The 22,068-nt window shown below is 37.2% G+C and overlaps 1 protein-coding gene across 1 annotated transcript in view; it reads left to right on the top strand.

The window, feature by feature from the left end:
• The first annotated feature begins 4,025 nt into the window (after positions 1–4,025).
• The window catches only part of MAGT1 (magnesium transporter 1), a 42,991-nt gene continuing 24,948 nt past the window's right edge, over positions 4,026–22,068 (top strand). The window contains exons 1-2 of the mRNA XM_082447438.1: positions 4,026–4,195; positions 20,454–20,623. Coding sequence (XP_082303564.1) covers positions 4,094–4,195; positions 20,454–20,623 — 272 coding nt within the window. The 5' untranslated portion in view covers positions 4,026–4,093. The remainder of the gene's footprint in view (positions 4,196–20,453; positions 20,624–22,068) is intronic.

The following is a 22,068-nucleotide window of genomic DNA, read 5'->3' as shown; positions in this document are numbered from 1 at the left end:
ACAAATAAGTTATGTCTTTAGTCTCCTATAAAATCGAACAGTTCCTCGGCCTTTCTTTGTCTTTCATGGCACTAATTTTTTTTCTTACTAAGGTAAACTTTATACTCTCAAGCTTACATATGAAGGAAGTGAGGTGCAGAATCAAGATTAGGCAATTGTAAGTGACAACTGGTAACGGACCTTCTGACTCCACAGGTCTGTGCTCTGTAAAATATTTGAAGAGTACAGGCCAGTTATTTTGTAAATGTTCCCTCAAATTTTGTGTGCTTGATGTTTTCTCGTAATTAGATTCAGTTAATGCACTTCTGACAGGAATACTACATGACAGATGTGTCTTCTTAGGGCATCTTATCAGGAAGCCTATAATATTAGCTTCTCCCATTATTGATAATGCCAACTTTAATCATTTGGTCAAAAGGGTGACCTACAAGTTCCTATAGTTATAAAGTTACTGTTTTTCCCTTTGTCATTAATAAGTAACGTGAGGAATACATTCAGACTATGTATATATCCTGTTCTTTATCAAACTTCCACCCACTAGTTTTTGTATCCATTGATGATTTTTGCCTAAAAGAATTATTAGTATGAAAGTTGCAAAATGGTGATTTTCTAACTCTGTCATTCCTTCCGAATTTAATACTGAGTGTTCTACTATAAAGAGGAGCTTTATCTTCTCCCTATTTATTTGTTCATTATCAGTGTGGATCCATGGATTCCATAGGTTATAATCCATTGCATCATGATTTATTTTAATGCTCAATAGTCTCAGATGTGGTCAGTAGGATTCCCTTCAAGCTGGCTTATATGTCTTTTTTTGACGTCGCCAACATTTTTTTTGAGTACATCTTTATTTTCTGACACAAGGCTCATCTTGTACTTTCCCTGCCCCAGCACTGGAATCAACCATTTTCCTAAGGAGCCCTAATTTCTTTCAGGGATGGCATTTAGCAACCCAGATTTGGCACTAGGTTTGCTCATTGATATTGGAGTGTCATTGTTTCTAGTCCTTCATGTGAATAGAGCTAGGAATATATATCATGAATGATAAATCTATACAAATACTTCCAATTCCAGTCCAACCCCCAAAAGTTCTTTTTTACTTTCCCTCATTTCATATTTGTATCTCCCTTCTTACACAGTGAGAATCCTGGCTCTCAACATGAGTGTTTTTACATATTACATTATACACAATATATTTTCAGAATTGCTTTGCTCATATCACCATGAAAAACAAATCTACCTAGTAGAGTTTAAGATTTGCTTGTAGTTCTGTTTTTTTCTTTAGACTAATGGTACGTAATCAAGGTAGTGTGTTCATAAATTTTTCAGATTAGTTATTTTTTTTTTAGTGTGGTTGTTTTTCATTTGAAATAGAGTTGTGCTCCCTTTTTTCGGTTTGTATTCAATTTCAGTTTTTTAACCCATTCTTACTGATGTGATTTTTAAATGTTTAACTTGTTTTTTAAATTGTGGCAAAGTATACATAACATAAAATTTACCATTTTAAAGTGTATAGTTCAGTGGTATTAAGTACATTCACATTGTTGTACAACTATCACCACCATCCATCTCCAGAACTTTTTTCATCTTACAAAACCACATGATTTGCTTATATATTTTATTTTAAAAATATTAACATTATTCCAAAAGTCAAAACTATACAACTTGGTGTACTTAGAGAAGTGTCATTCCCTCTCATAACTTTTCTACTCCATTTCCTCCACCTCCTGTAGGTAACCAATTTCATTAGTTTCTGATTTAAGCTTTCTGTGTTTCCTTTTGCAAAATGGGCAAACGTATATATTTTCTTATTTCCTCTTCTATTTTACACAAATGTAGCATAATATGTATGTACTTTTGCACTTGGTTTTTTCACTTTAACAATAGATCTTGAAAATCCATATCATTTACAGAGCTCTTCCTCATTCCTTTTCTTTACAGCTGTGAAATACTCCATGGTATTTATGTACCATAGTATATTCAATCATTCTCCTATATTTGAACATTTAGGTGGTTTTGAGAATATTTCAATTACAAATAGTGCTGAAATGAATAAATTTGTGAGCGTATACTTTCTTATTATTGGAGTAGATTCCTAGAAGTGGGATTGCTGAATCAAAGGATAAATGCATTAGATATTAAGTTATCCTCCATTTTTCATTCCCACCAGCAATGTATGAGGGTGCCTGTTTCCCCACAGACTCAATGACATCATGTATTGAATTTTTGCCAAAATGATAGGTGAGATTTTTGTGTACTTAAAAAACTTACCTCAATTTTTTATTTGTTAAATTTACATGCAGTAAAATTCACTCTTTTTTAGTGTAGTCTTCTGAGTTTTGACAAATGCAAACAGTGTGTAACCACCCCAATAATTAAGGAGAGAAAGGCTGTATCCTCACAAAATATCTCCTTGTGTGGCCCCTTTGTAGTCAGTCCCTCTCCCCACCTCCAGCCCCTGATAGTCACTGATCTGTTCTCTACCCTTCTAGAATGTCATATAAATGGAATCATATGGCATGTCTCAGTGTATTTTTTTAAAATTTTTCTTACTATGAGTGTCTGTAAACGTTTTAATTTTTTACATATCTCTAGATCACATCTCTTCAGAACCAGCTATTTTCCCTTCCATACCCATCTCTTTGTCTCTCCAACTTAATGAAATTATTTTCTTCTCTGTGTGTTTCCCAGCAGGGCCTAAAAGAATGGTCATATGATATTCCACAGCATCAAAATAAATCCAAATTACATGCAATTGGTTTTGTTGGTGTTTTTCCTCTTCAGTATATTATTCTTCTCTATTATCCCAGTTTTACAACCCACAATGATAAACAGAACCGGGACAAATAAGTGGAAAGTTCTGCTATGTAGGATTTTTATTATTTATTAGATAAGGGAATTGGATATTTAAGAAAACCGATTATGACACAAAAACTTTAAAAAGACAGAAGTGCTTTCTTACAACCTTAGTGTTGCGTCCATCCCTCAAACAAAAGAATGACAAGTAAAAAAAAAAATTTGCTGTCTATAACAGAAATTTAAGTCCTTGTTGGTGCCTACCTAATAAACCTAAAGGTTTGCCATGAATAAACACTTTAGAATATAACTTTTGATGTCCGCTGTGTTCAGCACATGTGCCACAGTTCCTGGGACACACAAGGTATTCAACAAGCTCTTGTTCATTCACTTTAAAAAATATCCCTCAGTAACATTGTTTTTGCTTTCCTACTTTTACTTTTTTTTTTTTTGGCTGTGTTGGGTCTTCCTTGCTGTGTGCGGGCTTTCGCTAGTTGCGGTGAGCCGCGGCTGCTCTTCGCTGCGGTGCGCGGGCTTCTCATTGTCCTGGCTTCTCTTGTTGCAGGGCACGGGCTCTAAGTGCGCAGGCTTCAGTAGTTGTGGCATGTGGGCTCAGTAGCTGTGGCTTGCGGGCTCTAGAGCTCAGGCTCAGTACTTGTGGCACACGGGCTTAGTTGCTCCACAGCATGTGGGATCTTCCCCGGCCAGGGCTCGAACCCGTGTTCCCTGCATTGGCAGGCGGATTCTTAACCACTGTGCCACCAGGGAAGCCCCAACTTTCTTTTTTTTTAAATTTGAAATACTTTGGAGGCCAAATAAGGGACTTGTATAGCTCCTATCAATCACGTGGCTAGGTCCAATTTTTCTAGAATATTACACGAAAGAGGTGTTCAAAGAGTTCTAAAGAGTCTCCAGGAAAAAGTTTCTGTTGTAACAACCTTAAGCCATCTTGGACGCTGAAAGCCCGCAATGCTTCACAACTGCGCACGCGTATTTGAAGGGCTGCTAAGCCCGCCATCTTTATGTTTAATGAAAGGGGCGGCTCCTCATCCTTAGCGGACCAATGTAAAACCTCCAGATTGTCATTTTTCTATTGGCTAACAGAGACCAATTAGAAGTGAACCGTCTTTTAGCGGGCGTCTAGCTGTACAGCGCCCTGACGTAATGTGAGGGGACTACGGGCAGGGCTGAGCTGGACCAATGAGGAGGCGCGAGGGCGCTGGTTTGACTGTTCTCACGCCCAACCCTCAGACCCAGCCCCAGGAAAGTTTCCCTTCTAGGAAGGAGAGAAGCGAACATGGCAGCGCGTTGGTGGCTTTGGTGTGTCTCTGCGACCGTGGCGGTGGCACTGCTGCTCGTTTACGGGGTTCCCTCAGCCTGTGCCCAGAGAAAGAAGGAGGTGAGGACGCTGTTTCCAGCAACACGGGCTTCTCCCAACGAGTGGGGCTTGAGAGGGTCTGTTTTGTCCTTCCCGATCCCTTTTCGCCGCCGATTCTGTATCTTTGGTGGCTGCAATTCCGCCGTTTGGGGAATTGTGGGGTTCGCGAGGGAAGAAACTATAATAACCTTGTCTTCTGGGATTGTAGAGTCTGAGAGTGGGGTGGGGTAGGTGACAAGCTGGCTTCTATAGGCCTGTGGGTGTACATAGCTACGAGTTTTGACACTTCTTTGAGTATGGGCCCCATCAGGTGGTGGCGGGAAGTTCGACTTTAGATCCAAGGGGTAGATTATCTGAGTCTTTCTTCTGTCAGTAGATGCAACTCCCTTTTAGACGTGTGAGAACTATATATTTTGTAGCATTTTCACTTGAGGAATGAGAGGAGTAAACAGAAGAGCGGAGCTATGCCAAATTTATTTCATTGTCCAAATAATTGATTCAAAGCAAGTTACCAGAGTGAAGCTCTTAAACCATTTTCAATGATTTACCAAATATCAAGCGCGCCAGGCGCTGTTGTGAGGAGCTTAGTGTATATAAGTGAACAAAACTAAGATTCCTCCTCGTGGAATTTACTGACTTCGGCAAGTGGAGGAGATAGAGTATTCTCTACTCACCATTAAGCAATCCAAGCTGAGGAATTTTAACATTGTTGTTTTGAAACATGTGTAGAGCCGTATGCTCTTAGAGCTTTACAAATTACTAGCAATTCTTTATGCTCTCTAATTTTGTAAATGAGGAAACCCAAGTCCTAAATTTACACAGTTAACTGTTGCAGAACAAGGACTGAAATCCTAGGTCAGTCAGTCTTATGCTATTTCCTGTACATTCTGTGCCTCCTTCTAGTACACAATACCTGTACAGGCACTTTTAAAATGCCATTTAAACATCTCCGATGCTTGTCAACTTGAGCTGAATTTAAGAGAACCTACCTTCTCTGTTTTTGAATATGTGTACTATTCCATAAGAAAAAAATAAGCTAGCATATTAAAACGAGTTACTTAATAGATTGGCAAAAAGTAAAATTAAAAATATACAATTTTCAAAGTAATGGTGAAATGAGCAGGCTCATACACTGGAACTAGAAATCTATGTGCTTTTTTAGGAGGGTTCCAAGCCATTTTTACGTGGAAAACAAGATGTAGAGCAATACATAGTTTTATATTCTAGAGGCCTTTTATGTTAAAATATATATATGTGTATGTATATATATAGAGAAACCTTTGTAAAGATATACAACAGTGGATATCTCTGGGTAGTTGGGATTGTTCATTAGGGGAACACTGTAACTTTTTACCTTATATGTTGGTATTGTCTAAATTTCTACAACCACCACTTACTGTTTTTTAATAAAACGTGAAAAATGTTAAAAACTAGTATTTCTACCAATTAAATTATTTATTCATTTAACCTCTCACTAAACTAGAAGCAGAAGAGCCTAGCAGGGGATAGATTACTTTCAAAAGGAATCAGCAATGAATTATGTACTTTATTTTTTATTTTTATCTTTTAAACATCTTTATTGGAGTATAATTGCTTTACAATGGTGTGTTAGTTTCTGCTTTATAACAAAGTGAATCAGTTATACATATACATATGTCCCCATATCTCTTCCCTCTTGCATCTCCCTCCCTCCCACCCTCCCTATCCCACCCCTCTAGGTGGTCACAAAGCACCGAGCTGATCTCCCTGTGCTATGTGGCTTGTTTCCCACTAGCTATCTGTTTTACGTTTGGTAGTGTATATATGTCCATGCCACCCTCTCACTTTGTCCCAGCTTACCCTTCCCCCTCCCTGTGTCCTCAAGTCCATTCTCTAGGAGGTCTGTGTCTTTGTTCCCGTCTTGCCCCTAGGTTCTTCATGACTATTTTTTTTTTTAGATTCTGTATATATGTGTTAGTATACAGTATTTGTTTTTCTCTTTCTGACTTACTTCACTCTGTATGACAGACGCTATGTCCATCCACCTCAGTACAAATAACTCAATTTCGTTTCGTTTTATGGCTGAGTAATATTCCATTGTATATATGTGCCACATCTTCTTTATCCATTCATCTGTTGATGGACACTTAGGTTGCTTCCATGTCCTGGCTATGGTAAATAGCGCTGCAGTGAACTTTGTGGTACATGTCTCTTTCTGAATTATGATTTTCTCAGGGTATATGCCCAGTAGTGGGATTGCTGGGTCATATGGTAGTTCTATTTTCAGTTTTTTAAGGAACCTCCATACTGTTCTGCACAGTGGCTGTATCAATTTACATTCCCACCAACAGTGCAAGAGGGTTCCCTTTTCTCCACACCCTCTCTAGCAATTGTTGTTTGTAGATTTTTTGATGATGGCCATTCTGACCAGTGTGAGATGATATCTCATTGTAGTTTTGATTTGTATTTCTCTAATGATTAATGATGTTTTATGTACTTTAAAATTGTTAACACGGTGGATTTTATGTTACGTGAATTTTATCGCAATAAAAAAATTTTTTTAAGGAATCAGATTCTAACTCCCTTCCCATCATGCCACTGTTCAAGACCCTTATCACTCTTGCAAATCTCTTGCCATAAGTGCCTAACTGGTCGTCCTTGAACTCATCCTTCATAGTGTTGCCAGAGATGCTAAGGTAAAAAACTGAAAATCGAAAGTTTAAAATAACCTATTTTGCAAAGTATAAAAGGACTTCTGTAGTCTGTCCCTGGTCTGCTTTTTCCAGGCTTATCTCAATTCAAGCTCCTCCCTCTACTGGCCCATGGCTTGCGGGATCTTAGTTCTCCCACCAGGGATTGAACCCTTGCCCCGGCAGTGAGAGTGCTGAGTCCTAACCACTGGACTGCCAGGGAATTCCTGCCTTGATCTTTCTATACTCTCTTGCAAGTATCTATACTTGCTGGAGTATCTCCCTTCTTCTCCCTCACCCCACTCCCTCATTCACCTGAGGGTTCCTGCTCTTCAAGTCTTAGCTCAAACATTACCTTCCTTCTCAACTAAGGTTTTCCTGGTTCCCCCAGCTGAATTGAGATGAATTCAGCACATTGTATTGTCATTGTTTATATACCAGTCTTTCCCATTAGACTGTGAGCATCTTGAATACAGACACTTGTTTAATTGAGGTATAGTTGATTTACAATATTATATGAGTTTCAAGTGTACAACATGGTGATTCACCATTTTTAAAGATTATACTCCATTTATAGTTATTATAAAATATTGGTTATGAATACAGACACTTTAAATTTTTTTTTCACACCTAGCAGTATCTGTCAAACATCTAATTAATTAATTAATTAACTGTGTGCATATAAAGTCAGGAATCTGTTCTTTCACTTGCAAGTTTGTTTAGGTTTCACAATCTAAAATTGTATTTTCTCATCAGTAAACAAGGAATAAGTATAGGCTGGTAAAGTTGGTTTCGTTTTTATACCTTTCCCCTGTAACTGAGCATGTTTTGGACTTTTTAATAATGAGATTACTGTGATACTACTTAGAGACAGTTTAAAAATATAGGCGTTCTGTTGCAAAACGCTTACTTTTTATGTCAATTTTTGAAAACATAATTTTAAAAAAATCCCAGGTCTATCCACCATAGTAGATTTGGCTTTAAATGGTAGGATAATGTATGATCTTATAATCTAAGTATTCTGTTTAAAAAGGCACCTCTCGTGTATAACTGAGTCACTTTGCTGTACAGCAGTAATTAGCACAACATTGTAAATCAACTACACCTAAATTAAAAAAAAAATAGAGGGCTTCCCTGGAGGCACTGTGGTTAAGAATCTGCCTGCCAATGCAGGGGACACAGGTTTGAGCCCTGGTCCGGGAAGATCCCACATGCTGTGGAGCAACTAAGCCCGTGCACCACAACTACTGAACCTGAGCTCTAGAGCCTGAGAGCCGCAACTACTGAGCCTGCGTGCCTAGAGCCCGTGCTCTACAACAAGAGAAACCACCAAAATGAGAAGCCCAAGCACCACAACGGAGAGTAGCCCCTGCTCGCCACAACTAGAGAAAGCCTGTGTGCAGCAATGAAGACCCAATGCAGCCAAAAATAAATAAATTTATTAAAAAAAATAGAGAACAACAAAAAAAGACAGCTCTCCTAAATGAATATAATTAAAAATCACTCAAGTTCTTCATAGTTGTCTGTTGTTAAATGGAATGCTACCCTACTTATCGGATTACTTACACTCGTAACAGTGTTTTCACTGGGACATTGACTTATTCTCTAATATTTATTCAATGCCTTCTACATGTCATGCACTATGGTTTACATGCATTATCTCTAATCCTCACAATAACCCTGCAGAGTATTAGCCCTTTTTGAAAGGTGAGGAAACTGACACTGAGCAAGAGAGACGTTGGGGCTTTGCCTAAAGAAGCACAGCTGTAGAGGCTGAGCTGGGATTCTACCCCTTGTCTGACTCCAAAGCATATGCTCTCTGCTAGGCCACAAAGGCTTATTTTGCAGTGACTTATTTTATTTTTATGGTGAATTATTTCCCCCTCTGGTAGAAAGAAAGTTGCTTATTCTTGCAACTGGTGTCATTTTAGGGAGGCAGCATGATAAAAATGAAAAGGCATGGTCTTTGACAAAATTATCCATATTTCAAGACTTCCCTGGTGGTCCAGTGGGTAAGACTCTGAGCTCCCAATGGAGGGGGCCTGAGTTCGATCCCTGGTCAGGGAACTAGATCCCGCATGCATGCCGCAACTAAGAGTCCGCATGCCACAACTAAAGATCCCACATGATGCAAGGAAGATCCTGCATGCTGCAACTAAGACACAGTGCAGCAAAAATAAATAAATAAATAAATAAATATTAAAAAAAAATAATTGACAATTCTTCACTTGTAAAAAACTATCCATATTTCTTGATCTACTTCTGGGAATCTATAATAGAAAAATAATATGGAATATGGAAAAGAGTGTCTTTTTTTTTCTTTTTTTTGGCCACACTGCGTGGCTTGTGGGATCTTAGTTCCCCGACCAGGGATCGAACCCGGGCCCTGTGAGTGAAAGCCCTGAGTCCAAACCACCAGACTGCCAGGGAATTCCCTGGAAAAGAGTGAATGCACAAAGCATACTGAAACATTAAAAAATGGTCTTAATAATGCTAGGGTGGCAGATAGTTTTCCTCCCGCTTTCTCAGTTTTCAAAAAATTGTGTAAAATTTTAAAGATCATGTATGTTAATGCAACCCAAGTGATCTTTAGCAAGTTACTCTGAATCTCATTTTCCTTATCAGTAGAATGGGAAAATGCCTATTTTTTTTTGTATTGTGAGAATTAAAGGAGATGAGGTCTGTAAAGTGCCTAATGCAGTACCTGGTGTGTAGAAGACATTAGATGAATATTATTGATAGAAAATAAGATTGTGTTCCTCTGCAGTATAAAATATTTTTCAATTGATCTTTTTGTATTGTTTTCATGAAGATTATTCAGAAAATAAAATTATCTGCATATTTTGACAAGGCAGGCAATTATTGGAAAAACTTCTGTATTCTTTGACATTGCTTTGAGAAGTGATGCATGAAAGTATCACATGCACAAAACCCCAGCAATTACTTAGAAAATACCTTATTACCAAGAACCAAAGGCTCAGTAGCATTGCAAAACAAACAAATTGAGACATACTCCAAAAATAAACATCAAGGAGAGAGGACAGTGGTATATTTTAGCCCTGTCCAAGAAGTACGTGAACTGAGAATGGAGCAGATAGCATTTAAGGATTACAAATACTCTCTTCTCTGTTCACTGTCTTTCTCCTTCAGTCATTATCTGCCAATTATGTTTCCAGGTCTGTTCAGTCTCACTTGTAATTTAAGGATGGAGTTGAAAATTTATTCCTTAACCAGGAATATTTTAAACTAACATTTGTAGGCTAGTGGATTATTAAGAAAGCTAAAAATATCAAGAATTTTTATGAATAAACCCTGATGGTCTAGAACACAGATATAATGAAATAAGTTTTGGGGGAAAGGGAGGTGCATTTTAGAGGAATTCAGACTGGTGATGCTTAACTTTATTACTTCTGAAATTCAAAAGTAATCTTAATGGCAGCATCAGAATTTAGCTTTAAATTATAGTGGATTCCTATATGCCAGGGGTCCCCAACCCCCGGGCCACAGACTGGTACCGGTCCGTGGCCTGTTAGGAACCGGGACTCACAGCAGGGGCTGAGCGGCAGGCGGCCGGGCAGGCGAGCGTCAGATCAGCGGGGGCATTAGATTCTCATAGGAGTGCGAAGCCTACTGTGAACCGCGCATGCAAGGGATCTAGGTTGCGCACTCCTTATGAGAATCTAATTCCTGATGATCTGAGGTGGAGCTGAGGCGTCGATGCTCTACAAATACAGATTATCATTAGCAGAGAGGTTTGACTGTACAGAGACCATAATAAATCAATTGCTTGCAAACTCATATCAAAACCCTATCAGTGAGTGGCAAGGGAAAACAAGCTCAGGGCTCCCACTGATTCTGCATTATGGTGAGCTGTATAATTATTTCATTATATATTACAATGTAATAATAATAGAAATAAAGTGCACAATAAATGTAATGCACTTAAATCATCCCGAAACCATCCCCCCGCCCCCCCGTCCATGGAAAAACTATCTTCCACGAAACCAGTCCCCGGTGCCGAAAAGGTTGGGGACCACTGCTATATGCTCTCTTTGCTGAGTGATATTTAGTGATAATAGGAGAATTTGTAGTTGTTAAGGCTTAATCTATTTTGCTAGAGCTAATTTGGATACATATTATGCAAGCAAGTAGAATAAAATTAAATTAGCGCAGTGCTGTGTTACTGCACTTTCTTGGTCCTTTTAATCCCTTGTAGTTCTAAAATTTTCTTCGTACTTGATTATTACTAACAGAATTAGAGATATTAATTGACTTCCTGTTAGTGGGATTATTTTGTGGCCATACTAATTTAAATGTTTCAAGAGAAGAGAAAGACTTTAAGCTTACTTAACTTTGTTGGTAAGTATTATATTTTAATTGTGAATATTATTACTCTTCTTCTTGTTTTATTTAAATAGTTGAAAGTAGAGTAATGTACTCCAAGAAGGGGAGATATCAATTGATTGTGAAAGTCTTTGCTTATACATTTAATGTTTTTTCATAGTAAACTTATATTTTGTTTTAAATAAATATATCCAGTGCAAATTTAAAAACTGGATGGATATATTTTCTCAAATGTTTTTTAAAACTGTTAGTGGAAAAAGTATTTGCAATAGGAGTTGTTTCCAAATCAATTACTTTTTTGAGTTGCTGAGCTCACTTGATAAACCTCTTACCTTTATGTACTATAGACCTTGGAAAATATCTTTCTTACTAATAACTTTAAAGTATTAAATAGTAAATAGAAGGACCTGAAGGTCACAGGTGATATTTTAATCCTTTACTTTTGAAGGTTATGACTTTGGAAGGTAAAGGAATATTTAGAGAGTGAATAGTGGGACTTTTAGTGTAGAGCCTATAGAGAAATAAAATTTTTATTTCTGAGGCATAGCTTTCAGTACCCAAACAATGGGCTCTTGACAACGGATGAGAGGCATCCTAAGGAAGAAGGTTCTTCAGTACTAGCGATTTACTCCGATCAAGAAAACTTTTAACTCAAATGTGAAGAAAAGAGAAATTCCTTTATAAAATCATATAACAGAAGAGACAAAAGAGGACTAGTGAAAGAAGTGTCTAGGAATTATTAAGGTGTTATATATATATATTTTTTAACATCTTTATTGGCGTATAATTGCTTTACAATGGTGTGTTAGTTTCTGCTTTATAACAAAGTGAATCAGTTATACATATACATATATTCCCATATCTCTTCCCTCTTGCGTCTCCCTCCCTCCCACCCTCCCTATCCCACCCCTCTAGGTGGTCACAAAGCACCGAGCTGATCTCCCTGTGCTATGCGGCTGCTTCCCACTAGCTATCTATTTTACGTTTGATAGTGTATATATGTCCATGCCACTCTCTCACTTTGTCACAGCTTACCCTTCCCCCTCCCCATATCCTCAAGTCCATTCTCTAGTAGGTCTGTGTCTTTATTCCCGTCTTGCCCCTAGGTTCTTCATGACCTTTTCTTTTTTTCCTTAGATTCCATATATATGTGTTAGCATACGGTATTTATTTTTCTCTTTCTGACTTACTTCACTCTGTATGACAGACTCTAGGTCCATCTACCTCAATACAAATAACTCAATTTCGTTTCGTTTTATGGCTGAGTAATATTCCATTGTATATATGTGCCACATCTTCTTTATCCATTCATCTGTTGATGGGCACTTAGGTTGCTTCCATGTCCTGGCTATTGTAAATAGTGCTGCAGTGAACATTGTGGTGCATGACTCTTTTTGAATTATGGTTTTCTCAGGGTATATGCCCAGTAGTGGGACTGCTGGGTCATATGGTAGTTCTATTTTTAGTTTTTTAAGGAACCTCCATACTGTTCTGCACAGTGGCTGTATCAATTTACATTCCCACCAACAGTGCAAGAGGGTTCCCTTTTCTCCACACCCTCTCCAGCATTTATTGTTTGTAGATTTTTTGATGATGACCATTCTGACCAGTGTGAGATGATATCTCATTGTAGTTTTGATTTGCATTTCTCTAATGATTAATGATGTTGAGCATTCTTTCATGTGTTTGTTGGCAATCTGTGTATCTTCTTTAGATAGAGAAATGTCTATTTAGGTCTTCTGCCCATTTTTGGATTGGGTTGTTTGTTTTTTTGATATTGAGCTGCATGAGCTGCTTGTAAATTTTGGAGATTAATCCTTTGTCAGTTGCTTCATTTGCAAATATTTTCTCCCATTCTGAGGGTTGTCTTTTGGTCTTGTTTATGGTTTCCTTTGCTGTGCAAAAGCTTTGAAGTTTCATTAAGTCCCATTTGTTTATTTTTGTTTTTATTTTCATTTCTCTAGGAGCTGGGTCAAAAAGGATCTTGCTGTGACTTATGTCATAGAGTGTTCTGCCTATGTTTTCCTCTAAGAGTTTGATAGTGTCTGGCTTTACATTTAGGTCTTTAATCCATTTTGAGTTTATTTTTGTGTATGGTGTTAAGGAGTGTTCTAATTTCATACTTTTCCATGTAGCTGTCCAGTTTTCCCAGCACCACTTATTGAAGAGGCTGTCTTTTCTCCACTGTATATTCTTGCCTCTTTTATCAAAGATAAGGTGACCATATGTGTGTGGGTTTATCTCTGGGCTTTCTATCCTGTTCCATTGATCTATTTCTGTTTTTGTGCCAGTACCATACTGTCTTGATTACTGTAGCTTTGTAGTATAGTCTGAAGTCAGGGAGCCTGATTCCTCCAGCTCTGTTTTTCTTTCTCAAGATTGCTTTGGCTATTCAGGGTCTTTTCTGTTTCCATAGAAATTGTGAAATTTTTTGTTCTAGTTCTGTGAAAAATGCCAGTGGTAGTTTGATACGGATTGCATTGAATCTGTAGATTGCTTTGGGTAGTAGAGTCATTTTCACAATGTTGATTCTTCCAATCCAAGAACATTGTATATCTCTCCATCTATTTGTGTCATCTTTAATTTCTTTCATCAGTGTCTTATAATTTTCTGCTTACAGGTCTTTTGTCTCCTTAGGTAGGTTTATTCCTAGATAAGGTGTTATATTTGAGTTATCTAGAATATATCACATTCTTCAACCATTTCGGGAAGATCAGGTGGTGGTTTATTTTTAGGAATGGTGTTTTTTTTCCTGTTGTGTATAATTTGAATTGCTTAATGTTTATTTAATTTCCCTGTGTAATTGCATAGAAATTATATAACACATGGTCCTTACCCGTAAGAATTAAAATGTAGAGCAGTAGTACTCAAACTTCAGTGTATAAAGAATCACTTGGGGAACTCCCCTGATGGCACAGTGGTTAAGAATCCACCTACCAACGCAGGGGACACGGGTTTGATCCCTGATCCGGGAAGATCCCACATGCCGCGGAGAAACTAAGCCTGTGTGCCACAACTACTGAGCCTGCGCTCTAGAGCCTGTGAGCCACAACTACTGAGCCCACGCACCACAACTACTGAAGTCCACGCACCTAGAACCCGTGCTCTGCAGCAAGAGAAGCCACCGCAATGAGAAGCCCATGCATGTGGCCCCCGCTCACCGCAACTAGAGAAAACCTGCACGCAGCAACAAAGACCCAATGCGGCCAAAAATAAATAAATAAAATAAATAAATTTTAAAAAAAGTATCACTTGGGGTACATGTTAAAATTCTGTATTCTTGGAATCCACCAGAAGCTAAAGAACCCCCCAGGAAGAGAAAGGGAAATCACAGCCTTGATTAAAGACTTAAAGGCATCAGAGGTGGTAAGTGATGCAATATCTCACAACAACAGCCCTCAGTGGCCAGTGAAAAATGACTAACAGGAACTGAAGCCTTATAGCAGATTATTACCAACTGGTTTCAATTGTTGCTCCCATAGCCCAGGCTGTTCCAGACATTGCGACTGCAACTGAATCCATTACACAGACTGATGACAGGTGGTATGTAGTCTTAGACATCACTAACACCTTCTGTGCCATCTTACTGATATTTGAGGATCAAGGTCAGTTCATTTTCAGGTAGCAAGGCCTCCTATATATGTTTATAGTATTCTCTAGGGGTACCTAAGCTCCCCTGCCATTTGCTACCAGTTGGTGAGTCAGGATTTAGCATAAGTTCCTCTACCCTTCCATGTTTAAAGCTTTCACTATATGGATGATGCCTTGTTGGCAAGTAAAAGCCTCTGTCTCAATGACCTTGTTGGTGGTGCTCTCATACTACAGAGGTAGCCAGGAGCAGTAGCTGATAAACCCGACAAAATTCAAGGGCCTGCTCACCAAGCAAAGTTCCTTGGGACTAAGTGAGTGGATTTATAATACTCAATTCCTGTTGTGGTCATGGAAAAACGGCTGTCTCTTTGGCCCACCAAACCAAACAGGAAACCCAGCACCCTGTTGGACAGTTTTGGGTATTGGAGACAGTATGTGGCTCACTCAGGCATGCTGCTTGGTCTTTTATATCAGCTAACCTGCTAATCAGCATCCTTTGAGTAGGGCTTATGTAGATCTACTGAATCAAATTTATTGGAGGATGAAACCTAGAAGTCTGCACTTTTAACAGGCTCCTTTATACTAGCCACACTTTGAGAAACATGGGCCTAGTAAGTTTATTATCCATTATGCTAAGGGCTTGCTCTGGGAAGTTTTGATTTACTTTATCACCAAGTCTTTCTTTTACATTGTGTTCTGATTGGTAATTAATAAAAATAGTTTTGAATACATAGTAAGATTATAAAAGCTTAAATCGGACTGTGAAAATCCTTTTCAGTTTACAACAGTGGTTCTCAGGAGGGAGTGGGGAATTTTACTTCCCAAGGGTTATCTGGCAATGTCTGGAGACATTTTTGGTTATTGGCAGCTGGTGATGCTACTGGCATCTAATAGGTAGAGGTCAGGGATGCTGCTCAACATGCAATGTGCAGGACAGCTCCCCACAAAAGAATTATCTGGCCCAAGATGTCAGTAACCCTGCTGCTGAGAAACCTTGGTTTAGAATGATCTGTTTGAATCCTAGCTCTGTGTCTTACTATGGCACTTTGGCCAAGTTGCTTAACCTCTCTGATCCTGTTTACTCAACATTTAAATGAACTAAAAATAGAGTACTTAACCTCATAGTGTTGTTCTGAGGATTGAATTAAATACTTATTCTATAAGGAGAGAAGTTGCTGCCTGACACATACGTACTAAGCATTCCAAATAGTAACTGCTATTTTCTCCGTAAAATCAAGATAGGCTTACTTTAAGATATATTAAAATGTTAAAAGATTCGGTCATTGTGAATAAGGATTATAGCTTCTAATTATCATGTCCCAAGCTATGTTCATGTACTTTTATTGTAAAAGTTTAAAACTAGTTCATTAAAAAAAAAATGAACTGAGAAAGTAACCTAATTAATTGACTCGGTAATAAGCAGTCTTTTGAGGTAATAATCCCGTTTATAAGAGCTTTAAAGAGAATTTGTAATTCCTTTGAACTAATTTCTTCTACTTGATAAGTTATTTGGGGATTGTATAGCCAGAAATCTGGTCTTTCCAGTCTGTTAATAAACAAGAAGAGGAATATAATACATTTTTTACATAGACCTATTCAAGACTTTGTTTAAGAAGACTCCACATGTTTATCATTAATTCAAAGCACATAACATTTGTTTTATTGGAATGATCATATATCTATGTGATTGAATGGAGATAGACTATATGAAACTATACCTGTTACTGCTTTACATTTTTTTCCCTAAAATAGCCCGAAATAGTATCTGTAGCCATGGTGAATAAAATAGGCAAATTATGTTTGAATTTGCTGGTAACTGTCAAATTTAATTTGAAAATATAACAAAATTAATGACTGCTTTAGAATACAGAATGCATATTTTCTGTGAACTAATATTGTTCTCTTAGCCAAGAGGATCATTAAGGCTGTATCAAATAATAAGAATTCATTTTTTGGAAAAACTGAGTTTAATTTATGCAGCCTTATTTTAAATCAAATATTCCCTATTCTTGACAATTGTTGGTAACTAATTCTACTGCTAAAGATGAACTAGCCTCTACCGCTTGTTCCTTGTCCTATCTGCCTTCTAGTTCACTCTCTTCCACTGCCTTTACCACCAACCTGTTTCCTTTTTTTTTTTAATTGAAGTATAGTTGATTTACAATGTTGTGTTAGTTTTAGATGTACAGCACAGTGATTCAGTTATATACATATATATTCTTTTTCAGATTCTTTTCCCTTGTAGGTTATTACAAAATATTGAGTATAGTTCCCTGTGCTATACAGTAGGTCCTTGTTGGTTATCTATTTTATAGATATAAAATATATCTAGATATATAGTACTGTGTATATGTTAATCCCAAATTCCTAATTTATCCCTCCCCTAACAACCTGTTTCCTTAGTATCATTCATTGTTCCACAAGTCTTGTTAATTATTTGTTATACCAGTCTTCTGCGAGTGTATATATTTCTCTGTGGGCTTATTAGAGACTATATTCATTTTTCCATGTGTGGCATATTCATTTTGTGGCTCTTACTGGAATTACTTTATATCTGCTACAAAACTATTTTTTTTATGCCATCTTTCTCTATTGTTCATAGAAGTGTACTCAGGAAGTAAATTTTTTTTCAGTATTGCCTGAATTCAGGCATGCTTTAAAGGTAAATCATGCATTTTTAGAATCCATGTTATTGTTGCCTTCCTGAAATTAAAAAAAAAATCCCATTTCTATTAAGTGTTTATGTGTGCAATCATCTTTTTTTCCTTATATGTTAATGATGCAAGTGAGTCCATTCCCAGCTGGGTTCTGTTAAATAGAAATTCAGTACACACTAACTGAATGCCTACTATGTGGTAAAGTACTATGTGTGTCTGCTCTCTAGTAGCTAATAATCTAGAGAAGGAAACAGATATCAAATTGTCTTAGAATGATAAGTGCTATAACACAGGTAAAAAGTGTTGTGAAACATCTAGCAGGGGTGGGGGGATTAATATGCTTGTGTCCTGGGTCCTTGACCACCTAGGAAAACCATTTAGGGTCATTCAATTACAACCCACTAAACCCACTAGACGCGCATTCTTTGAGAATTTTTTTGGGATGACTAAAGCCACAGAAGCTATTCTTATTGGTTCCAGGGATTATTTTTCTTAGCCTAAGTCTGAGGCAACTCATTTGTATTACTGACAGCTATCTGTCAAGGAGTGCTTTCTATTAGGTTCCTGATCCACTTCCCAACTGAAAAGGCACATCCTAACATCTGTTCTTTGATGATTGAGTGTAATGAGAAGGAACTATTTTTAAAGTTTGAATGCCAGTGCCCTGCCCAAACTTCAGTGTAAGTAATGGGAAATGTAATTGGTCGAATGCTTCTGAATAGTGAACCACTCCATGATTTCCCAACCCTTTACAAACATATCCCTGTAAAGAAGAACAAAACCATAAATTAGCATTAACTCTGCATTGAGATTCTCCTGCACTTCTTTTTTTATCTTTTCCCATCTTCTTACTACTCTTGCAAAGTTTGAACGTAAGGGTAGAGGTGAGGGGAAGGGTAAGTGAATATGATTGCTTTTATTTCAAACGGAAATTCTCATTGACTAACCATGCTTCTCTTCCATTGCCTCATGATGACTGGCTTTTAAAAAGAAACAAACAAAATGTAGCTCTTTCTTTGTGTAGACGTAAATTTTCATTTCTCCGAGATAAATGTTTGGGAATGCAGTTGCTGGATTGTATGGTTAGTGTATATTTTACTTGCTTACTTTTTTTAACATCTTTGTTGGAGTATAATTGCTTTACAATGGTGTGCTTGCTTAATTTTTTAAAGAAACTGCCAAACTGTTTTCCAGAGTGAATGTACCATGGTACATTCCCACCAAAAATGTATGAGAGACCCAGTTTCTCTACATCCTCGCCAGAATTTGGTATTGTTGCTATATTTTATTTTAGTAACGGGTATGTAGTGATAGCTCATTGTGCTTTTAATTTGCATTTCTGTAACGGCTGATGATGTTGAACATCTTTTTGTGTGTTTCTTTGTCATCGGTAGATCATCTTCGATGAAATCTCTTCATGTCTTGCCTATTTTGTTTGTTTTACTGTTGAGTTTTGATAGTTTTAAAAAATATATTCTAGCCACTAATCCTTTTTAGATGTGTGGTTTGTAAATATTTTCTCCCACTCTGTAGCTTGTCTTCACATCCTTATAACAGGGTCTTTCACAGAGCAAAGGTTTTTAATTTTGATGAGGTCCAGTTTACCTTTTTTTTTTCTTTTTTATGAATCGTGCTTTTGGTGTCAGGTCTAAGAACTCTTTGCCTACCCCTTGATCCTGAACATTTTCTCCCATATTTTTTTCCTAATTTTTAAATAGTTTTCATTTTTACATTTAGGTATGTGATCCATTTTTAATTAATTTTTTTAAAATAAACAAGGAACTTTTTTAAAATTAATTAATTAATTTATTTATTTTTGGCTGTGTTGGGTCTTCGTTTCTGTGCGAGGGCTTTCTCTAGTTGCGGCAAGCGGGGGCCACTCTTCATCGCGGTGCGCGGGCCTCTCACTATCGCGGCCTCTCTTGTTGCGGAGCACAGGCTCCAGACGCGCAGGCTCAGTAATTGTGGCTCACGGGCCTAGTTGCTCCGCAGCATGTGGGATCTTCCCAGACCAGGGCTCGAACCCGTGTCCCCTGCATTGGCAGGCAGACTCTCAACCACTGCGCCACCAGGGAAGCCCTAATTAATTTTAAAAATAAATTTATTTATTTATTTTATCCATGTATTTTTGGCTCTGTTGGGTCTTTGTTGCTGCGTGCAGGCTTTTTCTCTAGTTATGGCGAACAGGGGCTACTCTTCGTTGCGGTGCGCCGGCTTCTCATTGTGGTGGCTTTCTCTTGTTGCGGAGCACGGGCTTTAGGCATGCGGGCTTCAGTAGTTGTGGCAGGCAGGCTCAGTAGTTGTGGCTCACGGGCTTTAGAGTGCAGGCTTAGTAGTTGTGGCACATGGGCTTAGTTGCTCCGCGGCATGTGCGATCTTCCCGGACCAGGGCTCGAACCCGTGTCCCCTGCCTTGGCAGGCGGATTCTTAACCACTGTGCCACCAGGGAAGCCCCTTTAATTAATTTTTGTATAAGGTGTGAAGTTTAGTTTGAGGTTCATATTTTTGACTATGGATGTCCAGTTGCTTCAGCACCATTTATTGAAAAGGCCATCCTTTCTGTACTGAGTTGATTTTGCACCTTTGTGAAATATCAGTTGGCTGTACTTGTGTAGGTCTATTTCTGGCTTTTGTTTCTGTTCCATTGATCTATGTATCTATCCTTTTATGTAGCTATATAATAAACCTTAAAATCAGGTAGAGTGGCTTTTCCCACTTTCTTTGGAATCTTTAGCAAATGAAAGGTTTTTTGATTTTATCTTATTTATTAGGTTATAAATAAGTAATTCACATAAAAAATGTAGTATTGCAATATACATTTAAATCTCATCATGAAATAATGTAATTTTAAGAATAATTATCATCAGGCACAAGTACTAAATTTAATTTTTAGTTCTTTCACATTTTTTATGTACCTCTGCTTATTAGTCGTGGTTTTAAGTAAGTTGTATAGTTAAAAGAAATTTTAAATGCCAAGTTGAGAGTATTAATGGCATGCTGTCTTTGTCTTTTTTTTAGATGGTGCTATCTGAAAAGGTTAGTCAACTGATGGAATGGACCAATAAAAGGCCTGTAATAAGAATGAATGGAGACAAGTTCCGTCGCCTTGTTAAAGCCCCACCGAGAAACTACTCCGTTATTGTCATGTTCACTGCTCTCCAACTTCATAGACAATGTGTCGTGTGCAAGTATGAACTTTCAACTACACTTTAAAAATTAAATAACTCATAAGATTTTAATCATTTCTCAACCCCAGAAGAATATAATTAGTTCAGTGGGTACATAAACAATTAATGTATATACGTTACTTAGAGTGTCTGTAGTAACACATAATAGTACTACTCTTTTATAGTCTTTTCTTGATGGTCCATATTAGTTGGGGAGGGACAAAGAGCAAGGATAAGGTTTCATGGTAACCATCCTAGAAATAGCATAAAAAAATCTAACAATCATCTTTTAAATTGGTATCAACTTATATAAATGCGTGTCAATAGCATTGATGTAGTGTTTTATTATTTGTGTGTGCTTTCAACTTCATACTCTTGTTTTATCACAACAACCCCAGAAGGTACATAAAGCAAATATTCTCTCATTTTTGGAAGAAACAGGTTCCAATATGTTAACTGGTCTACCCAAAGCTATAGATATTTATTAATGCAATAATGGTGGCTACATCCAAAATTTGGAATTACAAGAGAACTTTTTTAGAAAACAAAGATGCATGATTTAGAGGTGTTTCTTTTTTCTAGATTATTTTGTAGTAATTTTAAACCTTAGAAATCGAGACTAATCTCACTTAAAATTTCATCAAACAATGGTTTGTTGATTTTATTTTACTATTTCTGAATGATCTTAAGAAAAAAGACATTTCTTTAAACAAAAGCACTATAGATAGTTAAAAATAGTGGATACTAAAAAATAAAATCGCTTTTGCTTTTTGTTGTTTATTTACTTATATTTTTAGATCAGTATTGTGATTTGGGAATTCACTTTAAATGAAAGGACAAAGTTACCCTGTGAAAAACTAATTTAGTAAAATCTTGGAGGCTTTCCAAATTCTGATAGCCTGAGCACATGTGAAGGAATAGACAGCCTTCTTTCAGAATAGTGTGTTATGCTACCCCAAGCCTTTCTAACTCTTAAAGGATTTTCTCCCCAGAGGTAGGAGATAGTCAAGAGATTTGGTACCAGAGTGCTTTTTTTTTTTTTTTTTTTTTTAGGGATGGCTGTTATGCTGAATATAAATTAAAATTAAGTAGAAGAAGGAAAAAGAATAGTAGGTATTAACTGTGAATAAACTTAAACTCTGGAATTACTCTATAATTCAGTCAGTTTACTCACTAGCAATCATGAGTATACAAAAATGTCAGGGAATGAACAAAGTCCTTCATAATTCTGTATTAAATGCAAATTAATGGGGTTCTTCATAACTAAAGTTTTTAATAGTGTCTTACTTTTTACAAGACCAAATTGTAAATTAGCACATTTTCCTAAACTCATTCAAATAATTAAAATTAAGCAAGAGCGATGTGTGTAACACTATATATTTGGTGCTATCAGGATGAAAAGTGTAAGAAAGATGTGCTATCCTTATCATCTGGCTAGGGAAATCAGTTCCACATATGAAAATTTA

The sequence above is a fragment of the Balaenoptera physalus genome (genome assembly GCF_965194825.1).
Source record: "Balaenoptera physalus genome assembly, chromosome: X".
NCBI lineage: Eukaryota > Metazoa > Chordata > Mammalia > Artiodactyla > Balaenopteridae > Balaenoptera > Balaenoptera physalus.
The sequence above is the reverse complement of the archived record's forward strand: the minus strand, read 5'-3'. Positions and strand labels throughout refer to the sequence as shown.